The 23789-nt window shown below is 46.2% G+C and overlaps 1 protein-coding gene across 7 annotated transcripts in view; it reads right to left on the reverse strand.

Moving 5' to 3' along the window:
- The window catches only part of Atp8a2 (ATPase phospholipid transporting 8A2), a 577323-nt gene that overhangs the window by 359102 nt on the left and 194432 nt on the right, over positions 1–23789 (reverse strand). For all 7 annotated transcript variants that reach the window (XM_087912148.1, XM_087912155.1, XM_087912154.1 and 4 more), the window contains exons 17-23: positions 19784–19889; positions 19045–19127; positions 12091–12140; positions 9578–9647; positions 7138–7222; positions 5709–5848; positions 2308–2446 (exon numbers count right to left, since the gene is read on the reverse strand). In XM_087912148.1, coding sequence (XP_087768274.1) covers positions 2308–2446; positions 5709–5848; positions 7138–7222; positions 9578–9647; positions 12091–12140; positions 19045–19127; positions 19784–19889 — 673 coding nt within the window. The remainder of the gene's footprint in view (positions 1–2307; positions 2447–5708; positions 5849–7137; positions 7223–9577; positions 9648–12090; positions 12141–19044; positions 19128–19783; positions 19890–23789) is intronic.

Raw genomic sequence — 23789 nt, forward strand, 5'->3', positions numbered from 1 at the left:
TGGGCATCCAGATGCTCTGCAGTAGAACCCAGGCTCCTTCTCATGTTAGGAGCACGGTCAACCCTTTCCTTCAAAGTCGTCACCTACTTGCTTGACGTCTGCCTTTTCCCATGCTATGACGCATTTCCCTCAGGATATGGGGAATTGAAGAAGTTTATGTATGACCCTAGTAGGCTAAACACATTTTTCTTATCAGCATCAGAGGCAGAAGGCATCCACCCCGGGGCAGCAGTCAACTTGTTCTACCCTCTGTGATCGGGGCTCATAGGTTGCAGCAAGGAAAACCCTGCTTACAGAGGGAAATAATGCATGAAGGACCGGAACAAATACATGCAAGGAAAAAGCAGTACTGAAAAACCAAATATGTGCCCTTCATTTGAGACTGATACTGGCACATTCAAGGGCTACACGCTTGAAGGTTTACTTTCTAGTAATAGCAATGGGTCGGCAGAGAAATGTCGCCACACTGCTGTCCACAATCACACACTTGAGTGACAGCAGCACGGATATGCAGTGTCCACTGTGGGTGTCCTAGAAACTCAGCAAGCACTTCCTGTTCTCGCGCGAGTCTAGCGTCAGATAGTTGGGAGCCTAAAGTGCATATATTTAGTAATTACCTCAGATTTTTAAACATGATTAAATTTTTGAAAATGATCTGCCTAGTTTTTAAATAAAATTCACCCCCGTGGGAAGGTGCTGTCTGCAGCTGAGGTTGTCTGGGGACAGCTGATTCCAAAGAGAAGGGCGTGAAGAAAGGGCAGCCATTGGCATAAGGCACAGAAGCCTGAGGACCTATCCTGAGGAGGGCCAGGTCGTTGACATCAGAGTTTCTAGAATGTTTTCTTCTAAGATGAGCTAGGATAGAGTACGTCCATGAATAAATAGGCGACATAGCTCCTGGATTTTTTTCATTTTTGGTGTGCTGGGGATTTGTGTACACTAAGCAAGCATTCTCTACCACTGGTCACGCTTCCAGCTCATGAGGTTTACAAACCTATGTATTCGCTTTACTACAAAAATGCCAGGTCTCATGAAGCCATAATGCCAAAGAGCCAGGTGGTTTAAAGTTAACTGAAATGAGCGGAGCTAGATTTATTTTAAGTCTAAAAGTGATTTGGTTTTTATCTAATTTTCTTAACAACTCATTAAAGTAAGCAACCAATAGTGGTTTTTGATATTTCCATGCATATGCATTCTTGTTCTTTGCTCATTTTCGCCCCTCATCACCTTTCTCCTCCCGCCCCCCTCAGTAGTCCTCCTTCCACTCTCCAAATAAGAATCCCCTTCGGCTTTTATAGCATTGCGAGTATACATTCTTAGGTTTACATCTAGGTTCTCACACCGTTCATGTGCAGTACTGAACTCTATTATCCCTGCTTCCCCCTTCAGACTCCGTCCTCACCCGTGCATTCCCCTTTTAACCTGCCTATCATATGTGTGTGTTCATCTAGATTTATACCTATGAGATGGTACCTGTTAGAGAAACATGTGGCATTGGTCTTTCTGAGACCGGCTTATTTGGCTTAATATGGTAAGACTCTCCAGTTCCATCCATTTTCCTGAAAATGACATCATTTCCTTCTTAACAGGCTATGATTATTGTGCATATAACACCTGCGTTTTACCCATTCATCTGCTATGGAGGGCACCTAGAGCCTGGTCCACATCTGGGCTACTGTCAATAGCACAGCCGTAAACGTGGATGTGCACATCTCTGTGGTATGCGGATTTACACTCCTCTAGAAACATACTCAGAAATGGTGTAGCTGCATCACACAGCAGTTCTACAGAATGTGTGTCATGATCGTCATTCTGACTTGAAGTCCCTTTCCTTCATCCTCAGGATGCTCAGCAGCAAGGATGTGAAGAAGGGTGGGGAGGACAAAGGTGAAAAGCCCCTAGAGAGGCCCGCCAGGTAGTAAAGTCACTCACGCTGACTGTAATGATAGAAAGTAGCAAGGAACCTGTAAACCTACTAAGAATATCCGTCAAAGAAAACTCGGGAAAGAAAGCCAACAAAACTAATCTACATTGCCCATTCCTAAATTCTCTTTCCTACCTAAGAGTGTTTAATTCTTTTCAGGAGGCCACAGTGACTTGTTTGCGTGAGTGTGTACATGTGCGTAGGTGTGTGTGGGCGTGGGTGTGTGTATACATTTGTAACAGGCAGAACAGACTCATGAGCATTTCATTGGCGTCTTGGTGGATCTTTGAAACAAAAGAGAGATTAGTAAACTGCCAACACAGCAGAAGGACACACATTTTTACAACAGAAACCAGCATCCGGAATTTTATAGAATTGATTACCGATATTGATTGCAGTTTCTTGCTTGTCTCCTGTTAACACCCATATTTTAATTTCTGCCTTCAACAGAGTAGCTATGGTTTCGGGAACCCCGGCTTGAAGACGGTCTTCGATGGCTGTGGCTCCAAGTAACAGTAAATTCTAGATCAAAAAACAGCATCAGTTAAAGGACAGTTCATCTTAGGAGCAGAGACGCTGACATCCCTGATAGGATCATCACCAATGAATGGCATTCAACGGTGAAGCAGTAACAAATCATTGATTATGTTGAGCTATTCAAAACACTCCCGCCAATCATTCAGTGGTGCTTGGGTGTCCTGTTTAGTTTTTATCAAGTAGACACAGGCTAGAATCACCTGGGAAGTAAAGTCTCAGTTAAGAAAATGCCTTCATCAGATTGACCGGTAGGCTGGTCTCTGGTGCATTTTTTTTTTTTTTTTGCATTGATTGATGATTGAAATAGGAAAGCCAGCAGGCGGAGCAAGCACGTAAGCAGTACCCCTCCATGGCCTCTGCTTCAGTTCCTCCCTTGAGTTCCCACCCTGACTTTCCTCCATTGTGGGGAACAAGAGAAATCCTGAATGTGTACTCTTTGACACGGGCATGGTCACATCCAGGACCAACGCTTCAGGCCATGGGCACGGCAAAGCCTTCCCTGGGTGAGGTTTAGACGGATGGCAACACTTCCCTCTGGGCCCAGTGCAAGCGTTGACAGTGTGTGCAGAAATGTCTATCACAGCTTTCTCTTCCCCTGGATGTTTACGGCATGAAGACTGCTCCCCTACAGAAATGTTCCTATGGAAATTAGCTGAACCTGTCTCCTTGTTCAGATGTATAAACCTGTCTCCTTATCTGTATGTGATAACCCCGCCTCCCTGTTCAGTTCTATGCAACAACCCCACTCCCTTGTTTAACTCTTTATAATAAGTACATTGCGCTTCCAGGGTGCTGTGGCTTCTCCAACCAAGAGTTCAGACCACTCAATCCCAGCTTTTCTGTGTCCATGTGTCTGTGTGTTTGCCATTTTTCACCCCCTCACTGTCCTGGTCAGGATTTGGGAACCCAAGCTGGCTTGGACACAGCACTTCATGATAGATTCTAGCCTGTGAGTTGAGATAAGCCCTTTTCTCTCCAAGTTGCTTTTGGTCATAGTGTGTGTCACAGTGCCAGAAAGCAAACTGAGACCCTGCGCATCGTCTGGAAACAGGGTGTGTGAGGGTTGGCCTAATATTAAACACGTGAATGAGGACATTATCAAGATAAATTTACCTATCAAAGACTTGATTCCCATTGTGACAGTTATCTGGCAGGATAGGAATTAAAAGCCTGTGATTGAAGAATTCAATAGTGGGGTGCTAGAAGTATAGCACAATGGTACAGCAAGCAGCCCCAACTTCCATCCCCAGAACCATGCAATGGTTAGTGGAATAAACTCAAGGTCAAGGAAACTACTAACGGCTGCCCCATCATCCTCTTGGAAGCAGAGGAAAGTCAACTCATGCAGAGGACAAGTGTCAATGTTTCAAACTCCCTAGGTGCCTACACTATGCCTGACAACCTGGCAGGTACCTGAGAGACTGTGTAGAGGGCCTTCTTACTTATTCATCCCCCTTAGTCTGTAATACAGTACCTCAGTTTGGTTATCCAAGTAAAGAAAAACCCAACTGCTGTGTGGTTGCCCACTACATGGGCATGGCACCCATTTGATCACTTTTCTGACCGTAAGCATAATATTCAATATTTCCAGTGTTGTTCATTGTACTTTTTTCTGTACTTGGGTAATAAAATGTGGCCCTAAATGGACTCTACACGTAGGAAATGAACAGGAACATAGCTTGAAATGCAAAGAAACTGTAACCTAACTTAAGAGTGTCCCAGTAACCAAACAAATGAGTCCTAGACAATCAGAGGAACTGGTCCTCTAGCCAACCAGGGACAGAAACACACCCATAAAAGGTAAAGGTAACAGAAGCACACAGTTCTTTGTATATGTCACGTCGCCATCTGACAATGTGTAATTCGCAAGCGAATTGTTGTGGGACATCCTGGGCATCTTTTTCCACCAGTAATGCTGCCTCGCTCAGGACCTTGTCTCCTTTAAGTGAACTGATAAATGTAACTGATTTCCATCAATAAAGCAGGGTGATAGACGCTTAGCTTCGGTTCTATCCCCTACCCCAAATAACTTGATATAAGCAGCTGAATATCAAACTCAAGCAGAAACTGGATATGGAAAAGTAAAGTGAAAATATAAAGCTAGAAAAGGAATGAGAAAGAACAGCGGGCGATGGCTTCAAAAGCACAGAAACTAGAAGATGGATAGTCCAGAGGTGGCTGACATGATCCAAAATGGTTGAAATCTAACTTCCAGACTTCAGGGTATTGAAATAAGAAGTATAAAAATTAGCTAACATACTAGAACACACAAAAAACACCAGGACAGAAAGCAAAGCAGGCAGCGAGGGACAGTAACACCAAAGCATGGGCATCATTTGAGTGAGTGTGGAAATTCTCCACGGATACAGGGTCTACCCAGCATACACAGTGCTCCATGCATGGGGCTCAGCAGGTGAGCCAATCTTAGAGCCAAACTCAGGCAAAGCAGGAGCCATCAATGCTGGTTTGCATGTGTGTTTTTGTTTGTGTGCTTATCTACTGATGCAAATGAGTTTGTGTGTGTCTGTGCTTGTATGTGTATATGTGTGTGGGCATGCTTTGCATGTGTGCTTGTTCACATGCTTATATACTGACATATGTGTGTGTGTGTGTGAGAGAGAGAGAGAGAGAGAGAGGGAGGGAGGGAGGGAGAGGAGGGAGGGAGAGAGAGAGAGAGAGAGAGAGAGACAGAGACAGAGACAGAGACAGAGAGAGTGCTGTGTGTACCCACAGAGGCCAGAGGCCAGCCTTGCGTGTTGTTCCTCGGGCATCATTCTCCCACTACCCTTTGTTTTGAGGCCAGGTCTCTCAAAGGCTTGAAACTTGTCACATAAGTTAATCCGGCTGATCATCAAGTCCCAGAGACTCTTTTGTCCCCACCTCCCCAGTACTGGGGTCCCCGGCGGTGCCATCATTCTCTGCTCTTTTGTTTGGTTTATTAAATCCAGGTTCAGGGGAGCAAACTCAGGTCCTTGTGCTTGTAGGGCAAGCCCTTTATAGACGAGCCAACGTTTCAGCCCATCAGCACTAGTTTTGATCAGATAGTTAAGGTTTCATCAATTCCTGATTGAGGGTGACTAGATGTTTTAGATAACCTAACCTGAGAACATCCCAAAGCAAAGGAATGACGAAAACCTGAGGTCCATGGGGGACGCTTAGAGAAAGCAACAACAAATGGAGTCTTATCCAAAGACTGCTTGGAAGTGTGCCATCCTCACTGGGCAGACGGTTTGACTCGTGTAATTACCTTCTCGATGATCTCATAACACTCTTCCAGCCTCTGCGCTCTGTCCTTCAGTATGATGCTGGCCTCTTGGTAGACTTTCAGCCACTCCTCATACTGATTCTCAGAAAGATCCGCGTAGGCCACACACAGAGTCCGCAGGCCTGCAAGAGAGTCGCAGGTAAGTGGTGGCGAGAAGGACATCACATCATACTCTTCATGTCAGGGCGGCCCAAAATTTAAAAGGTCATCTGATTCTCAGGCCTCTCTAATGTAACGTTCACATGTCTACAAAGGAATTTGAAAATTGACTATCGTGATGGTTAATATTGATTGCTAACTTGCTAGGATGTTGAGTCGTCTAGGAAACACATCTTTGAGCGTGTCTGTGGAGTCTTTCTAGGTGCAGGGAGGAATGTCCATTCTAACTCGGAGTGGACCCACTCCACGGGCTGTGCCCTGTGTCCCACACTGAATACAGCACAGAGGCAGAGGTGAGCACCAGCTTCGTCTCCCTCTGCTTCCTAAGATGGAATGCGAAAGGCTGCCTCAACTCCAGTCGCCACCCTTCTCCTCCTTGATGAACAGCACCCTCAAACTCTCAGCCAAAATAAACCCCTTCTTTCTTAAGTGGCTTTGGCCAAGTATCTTGTTGTAGCATTAAGAAAAGTAATTCATATCCCCCCTGTGTTTTCATATAAACTAACATAAGCTGCCCTTCCTATAAATTTAGGCATGTATGAGATCCCGTGAGTGAATTTCCCGATGCGGACAGGTATAGAATCTGTGTAGCTCACATGTGTGTGTGTCACTGGCAGCTGGAAGCAGAGGAGTTAGGAGGCACATTTTAAGGCATCCATAAGAAGCCTATCGTGTTATGATTTGGAGAAGCTGGGTTCTCAAGCAGTCATGTCCTCGTGTGTGTGCATGTGTCTAGACATGGGAGCATGCTACACTCAGAGAGGAACACTCATTGCTTAAGCCTCTGTCATCACATTCTCTAGCCGGAAAACCTGACATCACCATTATCCCAAGGTTTCCAGAGAGTTCCTTTCCTGCTTACAGTGAGCAATGAGAGTTATTATCTGCTTACAGCCTGGACAAGCCAGTGATAGCACAAGAAGATCAGGGAAAGGACCCCTAGAGTATCGGAGCAAAGGGACAGTTGTGATTCTGTATGCTGTGGGTTAGCTGCCCTCTGTTTCCGTGCCACCTGGGAAGAGCAGAATCAAACACAGGTAACTAATTTTAGACTCTGCCAGGACTCTGTCACCTACTTCCTCACTGTCACAGAAGATGGGAGAGGACAAGGGAGGCAGCTGAAAACTCAATCCTGCGAAGCAAGTTGGTCCTACATGAGAAGCACATATCTGTCCACAGGCACGCCTGTCTATCCATGTAGCAGCCATGGGCACATGAAAGCTCAGCTTCAGAGTCAAAAATTTTTACTTACCTTCTGTGGCAAAATATTCCAGATGGCACAATGTCTCCTCCATGTACTTCGAGTCTTTTGAAAGTCTTTCAAAGATTACATTATCCTGCGAAAGAGGGAAAGACTCACTGAGACGGGCAGAACCCAGAGAACATCTGCCAGTGGGCACGCAAAACACCACTTTCTTCGTAAGGGTTTATGTAATGTACATGAAAATATTTAAGGGAGCAAAAGGGGGAGCTCTCGGTTGGGCCAAACGTGAGCTCTGTAAAAATGCATCCAAAAATACCAAAAATTGAGTACATGTAAAAAGTCAAAAAGAAATAATGGGGGGATTCTGTGAGCAGAGACACGATTGAGGTTACCTCAGTGCACACATTTGCACATACGTGCAAAACTCAGACCGCAAATGGAAGTATTTCAGATTTGGAGTATTTGCAGATTTCGGAGTATATGTGTACACATATGATGTGATATCTCAGGGATGGGAGCTCATCTAAACATTTACATTTCGTGTCTACCCTATTCACACAGCCTGAGGATAATTTTATACCCTTCCCCCAGCTACATTTAGACTGGAACTCATGTCATGAAGTCGGATGTGGAATTTTCTACACCATGTCAGTGTTTACGATGTTTTAGATTGGAGCTTTTTTAAAGTTATTGTATTTTTGTAGTGTGTGTCCGCCTGTGTGTGTGTGTGTGTGTCCGCCTGTGTGTGTGTGTGTGTGTGTGTGTGTGCCTGTGTGCCTGTGTGCCTGTGTGCCTGTGTATCTGTATGTGATGTGATGGACCACAAAGAGAGAATGGTAGAATGAGAGGTAGGGAGGTCAGAGGACAGCCAGCAGGAACCAGTTCTCTCCTTCCAGCATACGGGTCTAAGGATCAACTCCTGTGGTTAGGCTTGGCAGCACGCATCCCCACCTGCTGAGGCATCCCATCAGCACAGATGTGGGAAATTTTTGCTGGTAGGTTGTTTTCTGTTTGTCTGTTTTCTGCTTTTTTGAGGCAGGTTCTCACTGGAGCCCACAGAGGTCTGCTTGCCTCTGCCTCTCAAGGGCTGGGATAAAAGGTGTGAGCCACTATGCCCAGCTAATTTGGGATGTTTTTATTAGGGTGTTATCACCCCGTAACATCTTTATGCAGAAGTAGAAAGAATAAAGTAATACCCTAATTTATTCTAATACAACCTTACTTGCCAATAATGGAAGTTTCCATAATCAAAGTGACCACGGGCCTAGAGCTTTTGACTCACGTTTGATGAGAAATACCTAGTTTGGCTCAGCCTGCACCTCATGACTGACAGGCAGGAATGGGTGCCTGTATGTTCCTGATAACCCACTATATAAATTAGCATCTCAAGACACTAATAATTTTTTTTAAATTAAACTAGCTTTTCAGAGGGGAGGGGAAGGTTTGGACAAGACGAACCCTACAAGAGTCCGACGGGCACGAGCCGCAATTTCACATCAACACTGCCTGCTTTCACCGCGGTTCTCTTCCAGCTGCTGCAGCTACAAGCAGCACACAAAGCCAGCCCCAAAACAAGGTCATGTGTTGCTATGACCTCAGTGGCCTTAACTAAAGCTGTCTTTACCATAAAGGTAGAATTCCTTTAGCAGGGCGGTGGTGGCACGCACCTTTAATCCTAGTACTTGGGAGGCAGAGGCAGGCAGATCTCTGTGAGTTGGAAGCCAGCCTGGGCTACAAAGCAAGTTCTAGGACGGCCAGAGCTGCTACACACATTGCATTCCTAACCATGACTGATGAAGATGAGTATGCTTGGCTGCTCATCACTGACCCAGGTATATCCCAGCATTGTCTCAAACTAAATTTGATCATGTGTCCCTTCACCCCGCAGAGCCACCATATAACAGGGTACAATTTTACAAATATAATTTCGTAAGCAGTAATAGTTTTCCTTAGCAATAACGCCTTTGGCATTTGGTTATTATTTGTTAGGGATACTGGAGAAAAAAAGCCAGACTTCAGAAACAAGTACAAAAGGAAGTGTAAAAATAGACCCACACGCAAGCACACTCTTGTCCCCCATGGCGCCGCTCTCTCTCTCTGACACGAGGAAGAAAATGATCCCCAGCAGACGGAAAGACAGCTGCTGGGGAGCCAACAATATCGGAGGGCAGAAAGTTCACCACAGGCCAACACAACGCCGTCACCTTTACAGACGCAGAGCGATGGTGGCAAGACCAGATCTGGAATCCCTGTCCAAAGGATTCTGGGAGGCACACCGTGTGTCCAAAGCTCACTACTGGATAAAAGTAGGCTTTTCACCGACCACTCTTATCTAATGGCGCCTCGAACCCACGCTCCTGGTGTCCTATGGGAACTGTGTTTCCGCTTTGGGCAGACTGTGGAGGACATGTGCACAGCAGTTTGGGAAGCAATATTTTGGCAAAGCAGCCTCCAAGGAGTTGGCCACTCCTTGTAAGTTGGTACTTACAGCTCCCTTACAGTAGAGTCGAAGTTGTCCCGATGGAGTTCGAACAATGACAGACATCCTTTTACGGTCACTGGAATAGTAAAGGGGTGGGGGTGGGGGAGGAAAAAGTCATCACCTGTTTGCTTTATAGGACCCAGCTCTAATAACTGAGCACAGAACAAAAGGTGCCGAGTCTGGAAACAGTAAGCTCCATCCCTCCGCAGCTTTGTCCTCCAAGTAAAACTTCAACTGTATGGTTTACTGATTTATCCCAAAGGGACAGAAGCTCACATGCCTTGCCCTGCCATAAGGACCCACAGCACGACTATTCGCCAAAGAGCCAGAAACGGAACATTTGCGCATGAGCCGGGCACGCGGAAGCACTGTCGAGTCCTTCCGGGACCACTCTATTTCACAGCTCCAGAGTCGCCCCCCCCACCATAAACAGTCAGGTGGGAGAGCCAGCACACTTCAGAAGCCCCTTGTTGGATAAGGAAATTACAAATTCGTGGACTTGGCTGGCCCAGCACCAGCTACTTTCTCTCCTTAGGGTCAAGCCCACTTGCTGAGCCTCAGGGACTTCTGCTGCCAGAGGCCCCCTAAATTCTCTTGTCTTACTTCTGTAGTGTTGACTCACTTCCCAGTGGCCCTCTCATGCGCCGCCACATGCCGGCCGAGACAAGACCCACCATGCTCTTTCCCTACATTTTCTGGGCTGTGCTTTGCCAACACTTCCCTACGAGAACACATCCTCCACCCCCGGTGCCTTTCCTCGTGGTGATTCCCACAGTCTGAGCCACAGCACTCTCTGGGATGGGTCTTCACTCTCTCTCAGCTCCTAGGCTGCTTCAGTTTCTTAGTGTACAAAGCAGATGACCAGAGACTCCTCCAAAACAATCTTACGGAAGGGAGTGGAGTTAGGGAAATGATGTGTCCATTACAAAGTATCAGAACCTGTAGCCACAATTGACACTTCTGCTCCTTCACCTCAGACACTAGACCCCTGTGTTTCCATCCACAGCCACCTGCTATGATTTTATCCCCTTTCCTCTTCCTTCTGGACTGGCTGCCAACAGCTGGCTGCAGTTAATGCAGCCCAGGGCAGCAGTTGCCAACAGGAGACATGCTGGGGCTGGAGAGATGGCTCAGTGGGCGAAGGGCTCCCAGTATGAGTATGAGGATCCAAGTATGGGTCACCAGCACCCACACGGAAGCAAGCCATGGTGGTGTGTATCTATAACTCAGGGCCAGGAGACTGGACAGGCAGATCCTGACTTTTCACTGAGCAGCCGGTCTAAACAGTGGGCTCTAGGTTCAGCGAGACACTGTGATAGCTGTCTGCCTCAAACACCAGGTAGAGGATGAGAAAGAAGACGCAGGATTTCTACTTCTGGGTTCCATAAGCACAGACACAGGAGAGCACACACATACATGTAACACACATGCATTATGAGCCAGGAGGAGGGAGAGAAGGAGGAGAAGGAAAAGGGGGAAGAGGAGGAGGAGGATACAGGAAGTCCCAGGAGGCATCTAGCATGGCGGACGCTCCACGCAGGCACACCATCACCGCCCCTATGTGAACTGCTACCATCAACATCTCTGCGGCTCATCTCCCCCACAGAGCCAAGCTCACGGCTCCAAGCTCCAAGTTAGGCAGGAAAACATTTCCTTTGAGAGGACAGGAAAACATTGCACCTTTCAAGCCGTGGTGAACCATTTAACAAAGGTGTCTAGGAAACTAAGTGTTTTCATTTTGTTTTTTTTTCAGACTAGCCCGGGACTCACTATGTAGCTTACACTGGTCTCAAACTTGAGGCCTTTCCTCAGTTTTTCACAGACTGGAATTACATTGCCTGAGCAACCATATCAATTTTTTGATATCAGGAAAAGGTGGTCTCACTCTAGTATTGGAAGGCAGCTCTGCTCACACGGCATAACCACAATGCCGTCCCTCTGCTCTACTCCTGAGCGTCCAACGTGCATGAGAGAGACCTTCAGACACGGCTCCTCAGAATAAACCATGGATGCTCCAGGGGAGCCAGAGAATCTGACAGATATTCCTAGATCTAAAAGAAGCTGTGCTGGGTGTGAAGGCTTCAGGGAAGGCCTAAGGGAAGGGCCTTGTGAAGGCCTAGCCTCCTGCGAGGGTGAATGGACTCTCTCTCCTCTGTGGTCACAGGTTAGTTTCTTGCTCAGATGGCAATGGAGGGTGACCTCACAGAACCTGGGCTGAGACAATGAGAACAACGAACGCCCTGGCCACGTTCTCCCAGCCACGCTCTGCGTCTGCAGCTGTTAATGCAAGAGCACCTAGCTCGAAACAGCAAAAGGATCTCTCAGAGAAAACAGAGGGAAGTGGTGAACTTCGCTCTCCTCAGTAAAACCCTTAAATTCTAAGATGGGGGCTTGTGGGGGGGCTTTTATCATGATTAATGCCTAAAACAAATCATGCTACACAATCAGAAAAATCTTTAAGTGAAGCAGTTAAACATATATGTAATGTTTCATGTCTAGTGTAGGAAAGAGAAACATACCTAGAAAATTCCAGAACATTGAGGATTCCAAATGTCTGTTCTTGCCCCATCTACAAAACAAAACAAAAGGGGGGGCTCTTATCTAAAGTGGAAAAATATTAAATCAACCACCCCTCCTAAATACCAACACACACACACACACACACACACACACACACACACACACACATGTTTGAACCAATTGGAGTCCTGGCCTTCAGCTGCTCTTCCCTGCTAGAGCCTTCTAATTGAAGTTACTAAAAGCTGTGCCTAGCCTAGAGGATCAGAGGATTGGATTTTCACCTGTTGGCCATTGACTGCTGGGTATTTAAGCCTCCATGGTGCTATTAAAGAAGGGCCTTTGTACCAGAGATTGGAGGTCCTGTGTTGGTCTGTCTCTGCGTGTTTCCTCAACCTTCAGCCCCTTGCCCAAAGCTCGCGAACTAGATTCTAGCGGTGAGGGTGGATTGGGGTCTGTATTAATCCTGACGTCCTTAGATCGGTTTCGGGCCCGCCGAGATAGAGAGGTAAGCAGACAGGGTCGTTTCTGGCCGACGGGGACGTATTGAGGAATTAAGATGGGAATTGTTAGCGGTATCTTTTCTTCCTTGTTCAGAGAACAGTCAGTCGCTAGGGAGGAGTTTGATGATATAGAGTTTGTAGAGGATAGTGAGGAATCATCAGAAGATGGGAAGAAATTATACGTAAGGAAATAAGAAATCTCTGTAGAAAACTGAGGAAACGTAAAGTAAAAAAAGATTCACACCCAACTCCCTCGGCCCCACTGGCTTATAATGATAAAGGGTGGTGGTCACAGTTAAGCAGGGGCTCTAACACTGAACACAACAAAAGGAGTTTGCTTCCGTCCTACACACATGGTTGCACCAGTAATGGAGGAGCCAGACACCAACAACTCAAGGCAAATAATTCGCCAAATTTTGTGTTACAATTTAAAGAAATGAAGCGATTGAAGGAAGCTGTTGCTGCATATGGGGCTCAAGCACCCTTCACGTTGGCCATGGCAGAATCTTTCTCCGCCCTGAATTTAACACCAAGTGATTGGCAGCAATTATGTTGTGCTGTCTTATCTGGGGGAGATTATCTCCTATGGCGAGGGGAATATCAGGAAAATTGTAAGCAAACGGCCCAGTTAAATGCTCTAGTGGGTCAAGCTCAACGTAATTTAGATATGTTAACTGGGGCTGAGACTTATGCTGATTTGTAGCAGCAAATTCTGTATGATCCAGGTGTATTCGCCCAAATTGCTGCAGCTACCACTAAAGCTTGGAAGGCCCTACCTGATAAAGCAGCTGGGGATCAATGATCAAGTTTTACAAGGACCATCTGAACCATTCCAAGATCATGCTGATACTGTTACAATTAGCAGATAGATTGTTTGGAGACGTGACAACAGCCACGCCTATAATAAAACAACTTGTATTTGAAAATGCCAACAAATATTGTAAGGAAGCCTTATGCCCTCACAAAACAGTTTAAATGAATATATAAGGATATGCAGAGATATAGGTGGGAATTTCATTCAAGGCCAGGTTATAGCGGCAGCTATTCAACCTCGGAGAAACATAAGAGGACTGGGAGAGAGGGCCGGAGGCCATAATTGTTTTAACTGCGAAATGTCTGGTCATTTTCGAAAGGAATGCCCACAGCTGATAATGAAGGGAAGGAGGAAACCTGGCATGTGCCCTAGATGCAGAAGGGGAGCACATTGGGCTAATAATTGCCTTTCCAAAACAGATATAGATGGGAAACCTCTGCCATGTGCCATTAATCAACAGCAGGGAAACTGGCAGAGGGCCCTGCTCCAGGGTGCCAAAACCTCAGTTTGTGGAGCAATGACCACGGGACCACAGGGACGGTACCCCAGCAGTGGTCGTGTCCAGTTCTTTCTGCAGAGAAATCCTTTCACATTGCAGACCTTGTCGAAGGCACACCAGGGAGTGCAGGATTGGTCCTCTGTGCCTCCGCCAGAGCAGTCTTAACTCCACAAATGGGAGTGAATGCACTCCCTACAGGAGTACATGCACCCTTACCACCGGGTACCGTGGGATTTATATTAGGCAGAAGCAGTACCCTTTTAAAGGGGATCCAAATACATCCTGGGATAGTAGATGCAGACTATAAAGAGGAGATTAAGGTTTTGACGTCTGTATACAACAGGGGGTGGTGGTAATTCCTCAAGGTGAGCAGATAGCACAATTAGTGTTGATTCCCAAAGTTCTCAGTCCTTAGGATAGGTACGATGGAATGACCTTACTACAGGACAATGGAAGGACCCCACACCCCTGTTGGCTAGAGTGAAAGGAGCTGTTTGTGTTTTTCCTCCAGAAATGGACAAGCCCATTTGGGTACCAGAGCGATATGTTCGGGCTGTGGAAAATGATGGGAAAGGACCCTGTGATGAGCCTGAGAATGACACCTGTCAATCTCTTGATGAGCCTCCTGGTGAGTCCCCATCAAGCGGAAAGCACTGTGTGAAGCCTGGTAAGGAACCCCCTTGTATTGACCAGTGAGCCAAGCTAGTTCTTTGTATTCATCTTTGTATTGCTCAAAGTATACTGCTGGAACTGCTTTGAGCAATATGGTGATAAAACAGGCTTCTATCAATCAAACCTTTTCCTTTGTGAATACCTTACATTTTGGGGGTTATGAATATTACTTTAAAGAAATCCTATACAAGTGAGTGTAGTTCCTATCTTTCTTTTTTGGAATATTTCTCTGAGAGCCCAGGCACTATTAAATCCCGTGTTTGTTTTAGTGTCTTTCTTTTTTTCTTTTCCTTTTTGAAGTATGGAATAGCACCTTTGGGGGAAAAGACATTCTTGGTTGTTCTTTCAGAAACTGTGTCCTGAGCGACTGCTGGGATGACCACTCCAGTGCGGCCTTGTTGGTTCGGGTACCAGTCATCGTCCCACTGCCAATTACCAAAAAAAAAAAAAGGGCTAAGCAGACTGAGATGATCCTGTATCGAGAGAAACGAGATTCTGGAGAGACAGCTGCCGTGGTTGCTGTCATGGTGGTGTCTGCTGCTGCAGCCATGATTGCAGGACTGGCAATAGCACAAACATCGTTGGCGTCGGACACCGTGGAGAAACTGGCGAGACAAGTCAACGATGCTCTCCAGGCTCAGAATGCCCTGAATGTCCACATTAAATTTGGACTTTCCAATTTAAATTAAGAGACTGCCCTATTGTCGGAGCAGGTGGACCTATGGCTAGTACAACAAATATCTTGTTCACACCTTTATCATTCCATTTGTGTTTCATCTGTTAATACTGCTAATGCCTCTTCTGTGGTGAAACAACTCAATGGTTACTAGAATAGCCCTTGGAAGGTTACAATTAGCACACCAGATTGATACCCTGTTTTAGCCAAAGGGTTGGTAGAATACCATAGTCCAAATGGAAGACTGTGTCCAGTGGTGATTGGGGACCCTATTGCTGGGTCCCCTTAATGCCTGCTTCACTGGTGCAGCAGAGGGTCTCTTTGCCGACTGCTTTATTCTCTCAAGCCTGCTCATGTCCTTCTCTGAAAGATTTCCGATCAGCTTGAACACCTGATCTCCACGCAGGCTCACCTTTCCATCCAGTTGCTACTGTCTAGAAGCAGAATACAGGTTGGGAAGAACAGCCGGAGCCTTTTCTTCACCCTTCCATCGAGAGCTCCGGCTCCATTTCTTTGGTCTCCAACCCTTCCTTACTCTTTGTTCCAGTATTCGCTGAACCACCTGGGGCAGCAGTTTTGCCTTTCTGAGGCGGTCCACCAGCCTTAGTAGTAGGTGCTTTTTTTTAAAGGTCCTGGTTTGGATACTGAAACATCCGTTGTGTCTTTGTCCCCTGCAGCTCCAGATGCAGCAGCCCTTCCCGGTATAGGCTTGCAGTCCTTCTTTTCAGCTGCAGAACCAGCTTTTTTTAACCATGAACCAGCTCTCCTTTTTCTGACCATTCTTTGATCTTGTCAAGTTTTGAGTTTTGTCAACATCAGCTAAGTAAGAATGGATTATCCTCAGTGCCCTGCTTGTTTTACTTCAGGACAGCCTGCTAGCAACAGCTACTTCTCCCAAACACTCAGAGCTTGTTATGAAGTGTCTATGGAGAATGGTTCGACTGTTGCCTGATACCATCAACAGCATCAACCTAGACAGAATTCTTCTGGACATCCACATTTTCATGAAAATCTTGCCCAAAGAAACTGAAGCAATGCAAAAGCGACTCTAAAGACCCTTCTGCATACCTTATGCAAACTGAAAGGACCTAATATCCTAGACCACCTCACAGTGATTGATAATAGGAGTCTGAGCTGGAGGCCCACCTGTGTCAGATGCTGAAGCACAGTATGGACCAGACTGGGAGCAAGTCTGATAAGGAAACAGAAAAGGGAGCTTCTCGAACCGATGAAAAATCGTCAAAGGCCAAAGTAAATGATCTCTTAGCTGAGATTTTTGAGAAGACTGTTTCTAAGGAGAACACTAAAGAGGGCTTAGCAGAGTTATATGAATATAAGGAGAAATATTCAGATGCTGACATCGAACCATTTCTGAAAACCTCACAGTTCTTTCAGAGTATGTTGAGAGAGGCCTTCGGGTGATTGAGATGGAGAGGGAAGGCAAAGGCTGCATTCCCACTTCGACAGCCATCTCTTCTCAGATGGAGGTCACATGTGTGCCCACCCCCTGCTATTGCTGGCAATCTTAACGCCTGTTGTCGTGGGCATTCATCTCTGAATTCTGTGTAAGATCAGACAATCCATGAGAATGCAGCATATGGTCACTTAGCAAGTCCTTCTGAGCCTGTTGGCCAGTAACTTGAACGTACTCCAGGTTTGGTGGCAAATACTGCACCAACAATGAAGACTCCTCCATTGACGTGCAACTTCTACCGAAGAGGGCCCGCCTAAGACAGGGAAGGGGCCTCCCAAAGACGGGTAAGAGTTTACCCTTCTGAGATGACCTAAGACAGGAGTGTCTTCCATTTTATAAAAATTTTATTGGGGAGATGTTGGGACCAATTGGAGTCCTGGCCTTCAGCTGCTCTTCCCTGCTAGAGCCTTCTAATTGAAGTCACTAGAAGCTGTACCTAGCCTAGAGGATCAGAGGATGGGATTTTCACCTGTTGGCCATTGACTGCTGGGTATTTAAGCCTCCATGATGCTATTAAAGAAGGGTCTTTGTACCGGTGATTGGAGATCTGTGTGTCTGTCTGTCTGTGTGTGTTTCCTCAACCTCCAGCCCCTTGCCTGAAGTTCGCGAACTGGATTCTAGCGCATAGAGCGCAGACGGGGGATGGGGGGTGGACGCGATGTGCAGTACACACACACACACACACACACACACACACACACACACACACACACACACACGCTGCCCCTACCCTCCACTAGCCCTCTACACCAGCATTCACAGCCTGGACTGTGTTCTCACAGTCTGGCGGGGTCAGCGCGCCCTCTTCTGGTAGAAGCTCTCATTCTCTTTCCGAGACAGGCTCCTAAACTCTGTGCGCTCACTACAAAAGCTTTGAAAATGAAAGATACAAGCTGCACAGCAGCATCTGAAACCTTGGGGTCAGCTCTGTTTATGAATGATGTAGGAATCCACACATGACCTCAGGTCTCCCAGCAGGTCTGAGCACTTCCACACCCGCCACGACACCATCACACTGAGTTAGCATCAGAAAAAGCAACCAGCAGGCTCAGGACAGCTCTTCCAAAGAACTGTCCTCAAAGTTAATGGGAAACCTTGACATTTAAGGATTTGAAGATTCTGAATTTCCATGTAAGGGACTCTGGTTCTGAACCTGTTTTTTAGGGCAATCAATCAAACACTCCTTTCCCCTGTGTTCGTTGCAGTGGGAGATCAATATATGTGTGAGCCATTTTCAAACACTTTAATTTGCTAATTTTGACACAGCACAGTGAAAACAATGGGGGCTTGGGCATCCACGCACACTAAATTCTGACAGACTTGCTGTGAATGGGAACAGTGCTCCTGACTAGCTTATCTGCCCACTATAACACTCTCCTCTGGCTGCATCCTGAAATATAACCAACAGCCGAGTTCACCTAGCCTTGTAGATCCTCTTACCTCTCTGTACCCACCAGCTTACCCCTCAGCCCACCCAAGATTATCAGGATGTGGTTTAGAGAGGCACCCAGCTCCCCTTTCCTGCTCACTGCCAGGTGCTACCTCATCTCTGCACGTTGGTTCCATGATCAGCCCATGCACAGCCCATGTGCTGCTGGGATTATCGGCGAGGATACCTGATGTAAATACCAGGCGACGCAGGGAGACTCTGGGCTTCAGTGATCCCCAGAATTAATGATTGACTAGGCATTTTAATGGTTGTTGATGAGACCTAATTAATCAGGGATATTACCTCTTAAAAAATGTGGCCTTAAACCTTTGGTAAATTCACAATGTAGCCCCTGCTGGTGAGCTATGGCCCATTGGGTCATCTACAACAGTCTCTTTTGAGGATGCTCACTCTGCTGTCTTTGTTAATCAACCTGCTTAAAATGACTGTGCTTTTCAGCGGAATTCTTTTCTTCAGGAAGCTAAGAACTGTAATAAATGTAGGAGGAGAAAACACCCATCCAGGTAAGAGAAATCCTAAGCTCCAACTTCTTTCTCTCATAGCCAGAGATGGATGCCCAGTGGTCTGAGGCCCTACTGGTCAACCGTGAGACTGAGGGGGCTACAGAGACGCAGGGCCAGCCTTAGAAACAGAGGGAAAGTGAAGAGGAGGCTGGCAAATTCCCTTACTACAAATAATTTCCTGGGAGTGAGAAAGATTCCAAGGAGCAGCCCCAGGGTTATACTGCTGCCTCCCATGTGACCATAGCATTCCCACAAAGTGTTTCTAATCTAATCTTTCACTGAAAGACAAATAGAAAATCTGCCATCTTATGTATGATCAACACACTATTTCATATGCACATCTTCCAAAGTACCGGGCACCTTACCGCTTCAATGATGACTGAGTACGGCGTCCTGCCCGTAAACACGAAGCCAAGTTTCTTAGCTCCTTTGACCAAAGCAGCTTCATCTGTCAACGATACGCCAACACACAGGTTCATCCCTTGTCATGACAGAATTCTGCTAAATGTCGAATCAAAACCCATCATGATCGATAGGGCCTGGCGCTATCCGCACACAAGCAAGGACTTGAGACAGACACACTGACACACAGTGGGGCTTGAGATGTCTATTGGACAGACTGCATACCAACCAACAAAGTCTCCAGGGCCGCAGGATTTTACACCCCTATCGGGCTCTGCTGGATCAGTTCAAGGGGAACTCCCTCTGCTGATCTCTCAGCAAGGCTGTGCTTAATTGCAGTACTGTGTGGGTCAGACCACTAGGAAAAGGGCACACGACAGTGGTTCCGATGCTCCATGGTGTGTGGTAGATGAGGCAGTCATGGAGCCAGCCTGGTTCTCTCTGGAGACCATTGTCTAGCCCAAGATCGTACACCAGAATGTGCAAGATAGCCCAGGCTCTTCCTTGCCACCAGAGCACCCTGAGAGTCGGATACCCCAGCACCAGCTCTCCTTGGTTTTCATGCCTATAATCATGAACTGGAGGTGCTGTCAGGCCAAAGGGAAACAGCAGGTCTTACAGGGCAAGGCGCATCAAAGCATCTTCCAAAAATAATAGAAAACACCTCCCAAAGAAACAAGGCACTTCCAGGAACAGCCTCACCTGGGGAGGAAGCCTGGTAGATGATTTCATCTCCATCCTTCTCAGGGACTACGGTGTGACAGACGGCCAGCAGGGTAAGGAACTCTTGTATACAAGGGGCTGTGGGCTAAAAACAGAAGAACCAGTTAACCAGTCACCAGGCTTGTAACACACAATGGATTCAAGCCATCCTGGTTTTAAAAGTCAGTGAGAAGTCACCGGCACACATCTTTGACCCCCAGCACTTGAAAGCCAGAGGCAAGAGGATCTCTATGAGTTCAAGGCTAGCCTGGTCTACATGGTGAGCTCCAGGCTAGCCAGAGAAATAGAATGAGACTGGTCTCAAAACAAGACAAAGAAAAAAGAAACCCAGTAAGAGTTTGCCATTGGCTTTTGCACAGATCTTAGGTGCTTATCTAGCCAACTCTAGGACCAGACATTTGTGTTCCACAGAGTTCACCTCCTGCCGCTCTGGTCTTCAATCAAGCCATATCTTTTCTCATTGTCCCTGCATGCCCACAGCCCTCCACCTGCCTTCAGCATGCTCTCCTGGACAATCATTCGAGTCACATCCTGCAAGCCTATTATGCTGGGCCTCAGAGCAAAATCACCCTGTGCCACCAGGAGACATTGTCCTTTCTACCCAGTGAGCTGGCTAGTATTCTGAATGTCTGATTTTTCTAGTGTCCATACCTAAAATCCAAGATGTCCCTGTGTAATCAATATTTTCCTACCATCCCTAAGAAAAAACAAATCCTGGGATTTTAACTGAAATCTCAGGCTACAATATACTTTCACATTTCCTAAAGACTTCTAAGTCTTATAAAACTAGAACCTGGGGCTTACATATTGTTATTTTATTTGTTCAAACATACTCAAGTAACTAGTGTGATCAAGCACTATGTTCACCAAGGTCGGGGGTTGGGGGCACTAAACACATGCACTGTGTGGGCCAGCTGAGCAAACCAAACCACCACTGCAATTGCCCTCCTGGGCTTTGGTCTCCTGCAGGGCCTGAGGCCAATTAACCAAACAGGAGGAAGCAAAGAACTAGTTAAGGTATAACCTAGTAGTTGGCACACTAAGCCAATAAGGTTCTTTCCTATATTCTACCCCTACTCCATTTTTATCCTCTGTCTTGTCTTGCTTGGAGCAAGCCTCTCCATATACTAACCAAGACGTGCACTACTGTTGCTACATATAGGATCTGGATTCCAGAACCTTCAATTAAGACCCAGGAAGACTTCTCCACTCCCTTTTGCACAGAGTTCAGACCCTTGGTTGAACCCCAGGTCCCCCATGACCTGCCATCCCTGGCTCCGGCATCATTCCTTTGCTTTATGTTTTTTTATTTTTGTTTTTTTTTTGTTTTTGTTTTTCTGGTATTTTTTGTTTTTTTTTAATTTTGTTTTGTTTTGTTTTTGATTGCATAGACTCTGGTTTAAAGGTCTAAAGGATCTTCCTTTCAGGCAAGACACTTTGTCTATTGCTCCTTATTATAAATCTTATTTCCATTATGTTTGTCGTGGTTTACTCTCCAGATTAAGACACATTGTTTGTTATTTGGGGTGGTGTCACTGGGCTTAACTTAGTCTCCACCTACAACTGAGCTCTTACTCCCTAAGTTTCAGTTCCTTTTCTAAAATTCCAAAGATTGCTTGCTTGGTTTTGGTCATTGTTGTTTTTCAAGACAGGGTTTTCGATGTAGCTCTGGCTGTCCTGGAATTCACTTTCACTCTGGACCAGATCCACCTGCCTCCGCCTCCAAGGGCTAGGACTAAAGGCGTGCGCCTCGACAGCCTCCTGGCCCTAGGCTGCTTTCCACTGCTGCAATAACCACCAGGACCAAAAGCAACCTGGGGAGAAAAGGGTTATTTCAGTTCTCAACTCTCAGGTCACACCCCATCACCGAGGGAAGCCAGGGCAGGAACCTGGAGGCAGGAACCGAAGCAGAGGCCATGGAGGAGGAATGCTTACTGGCTTGCTCACCGTGGCTTGCTCTGCATACTTTTTAAAAATAGTTTTTAATTTTTATAGTTTGAAATTAAAACACAACTACATCATTTTCCACTTTTCCTCTCTCCTCTCCATCCCTTGCACTCTCTCAAATGCATGGCCTCTTTTTAATTAATTGCTGTTATATATTTTCCTTAAATGTGTAAATACAACCTGCTCAATCCTGATAATCCAACTTGCTGTATACTTCAGGGCTGACCACTTGGTATTACAGAAAACACTAGGTCAAAATGCAGAGAACAAGTGCTCACATGGTGCTCAGTCCCAGTGCATCAAGAATATAGTTCCTGCCTCTAAGGCTCAGGGATCATTGTTGGGAGGGGTGCTCAGTCCCAGTGCATCAAAAATACAGCTCCTGCCTCTAAGGCTCAGGGATCACTATTGGGAGTGGGTGCATCTAAGAACCAGAGTAACAAGGAGTCTGCTGGGAGAATGTCTCCTAGAAGAGCCAGGGAGGCTACAATCATGACTTCTCAATAACATGGCTACCTAAATAAGGACCTGGACAAGGACAATACCAATATACACGCTAACATGGAAGCGAGGACTCTCATGGGGCCCCAAACCTCGCAAAGACTAAGGAATGCTGAGAGCAGGAAAAGATGCCTTGTTGGGGACACCACAGGTGACTCAGGAGGAGCTCAACCCCAGGGTTGAGTTGTTATGATCACGGTCCCTACTGATATTGTCATTCTAGGAGAGGTGGCTGTCACCTACTTGGGTACTGCCTAAAGCCCAAGAGGTCTGAACCAGATAGTGGCTGGTGCCTGGAAGGCTCACACTACCTGGTGGCTCCTTATGTCTCCTAACACCTTTTTCTGTCCCACATTGGTGATTGGTCTCCAAAGAGAGTTACACAAGTTTCTGCAGTGACATATCAGCTAAGAGGCTTGGAAGCCCAAATGGGGGCTAGAGCGGATCGCTCTGTGCCTACCCAAAAGGAGGTCCCTCATTTCAAAGAAGGGTGGAGGCAATAATCAATGAGGACCCTGAGCTTAATTTAATGGCAAATGTCTTCAGTGTGGCACTGGATTTGATGGATGCTCCACAGAAGAAAGTTCATGTCTGATGCTATAAGCCTGGTGACAAGCCCTTGATTGGAGAGTGTAGGGTCCTATGGTGAAACCTTCTATTGTTGTTTTGTTGAACGGTCATGTTGTCAAACTGCCTTCTGAATGCTGGTGTTTATAACAAAGACATGCTCTACCCTCTACCTAAGGATCAGAGAGCCTTCCTTTTGCAGCGGTCAGCAGTTAGTGAAGAGACTTGCATGCTGTGGGCCAAACTTTCTTTATGCTGTGAATATGTTTTGCTACAAATCTCAGAATTATTTCATAATTAATCAGCCTTGTTTCGCGGAGTCGCCCCATCAGAGTCAGGAACTCCACGTGGAGGATTAAACCAAATGCAAGGCATGTTGGAATTATTGCCTTTGGAATAAAGTGGCTATTTCTTGCTGTAGATTTCTCACTGTACCTTGTCCCCATCTGTTATAAATTTGGGATTTATCTCACATAGTTCAGCACTGGTTGGTCATTTATTGGGCACAATTTTCCCTATGCGTTTGGGGTTTACTGATTACATCCCCTAGCTATGTGTGAAGACAGTCACACAGTCAAGAAACCTGCTTCCCACTACCAGGACTGTGTTCCTTTCTTCTGTGTAAACATAGAGATCTGCCTTCCTGCAATTATCTTTACTGGCAGGAATTTGGTCAGTGTTTAGGGTCCAAGCAAAGTTATTCCATTTAAGACATTCCCAGCTACCCAAGGATTTACAATTACCACAGCCTAAAGCTGTTGAATCATAGCTGCTCAGATAGATAGAAAAAAAAAAACAAGCATGCCCTGATTTTATCTCACTTATAGATAAGAAAAATGATGACCTAAAACTAACCTTGCATTAAAAGACTCCTAACTCCTCATGATCACCTTCACCTCAGTTTACTGATGATTTTAGTTCAGGAGATTTACTGTTTGTGTCTTACTCTCAGGGATAGCAGAAAAAATAA

Source organism: Myodes glareolus, chromosome 12 (assembly GCF_982192425.1).
Source record: "Myodes glareolus chromosome 12, mMyoGla1.1, whole genome shotgun sequence".
Classification (NCBI taxonomy): Eukaryota; Metazoa; Chordata; class Mammalia; order Rodentia; family Cricetidae; genus Myodes; species Myodes glareolus.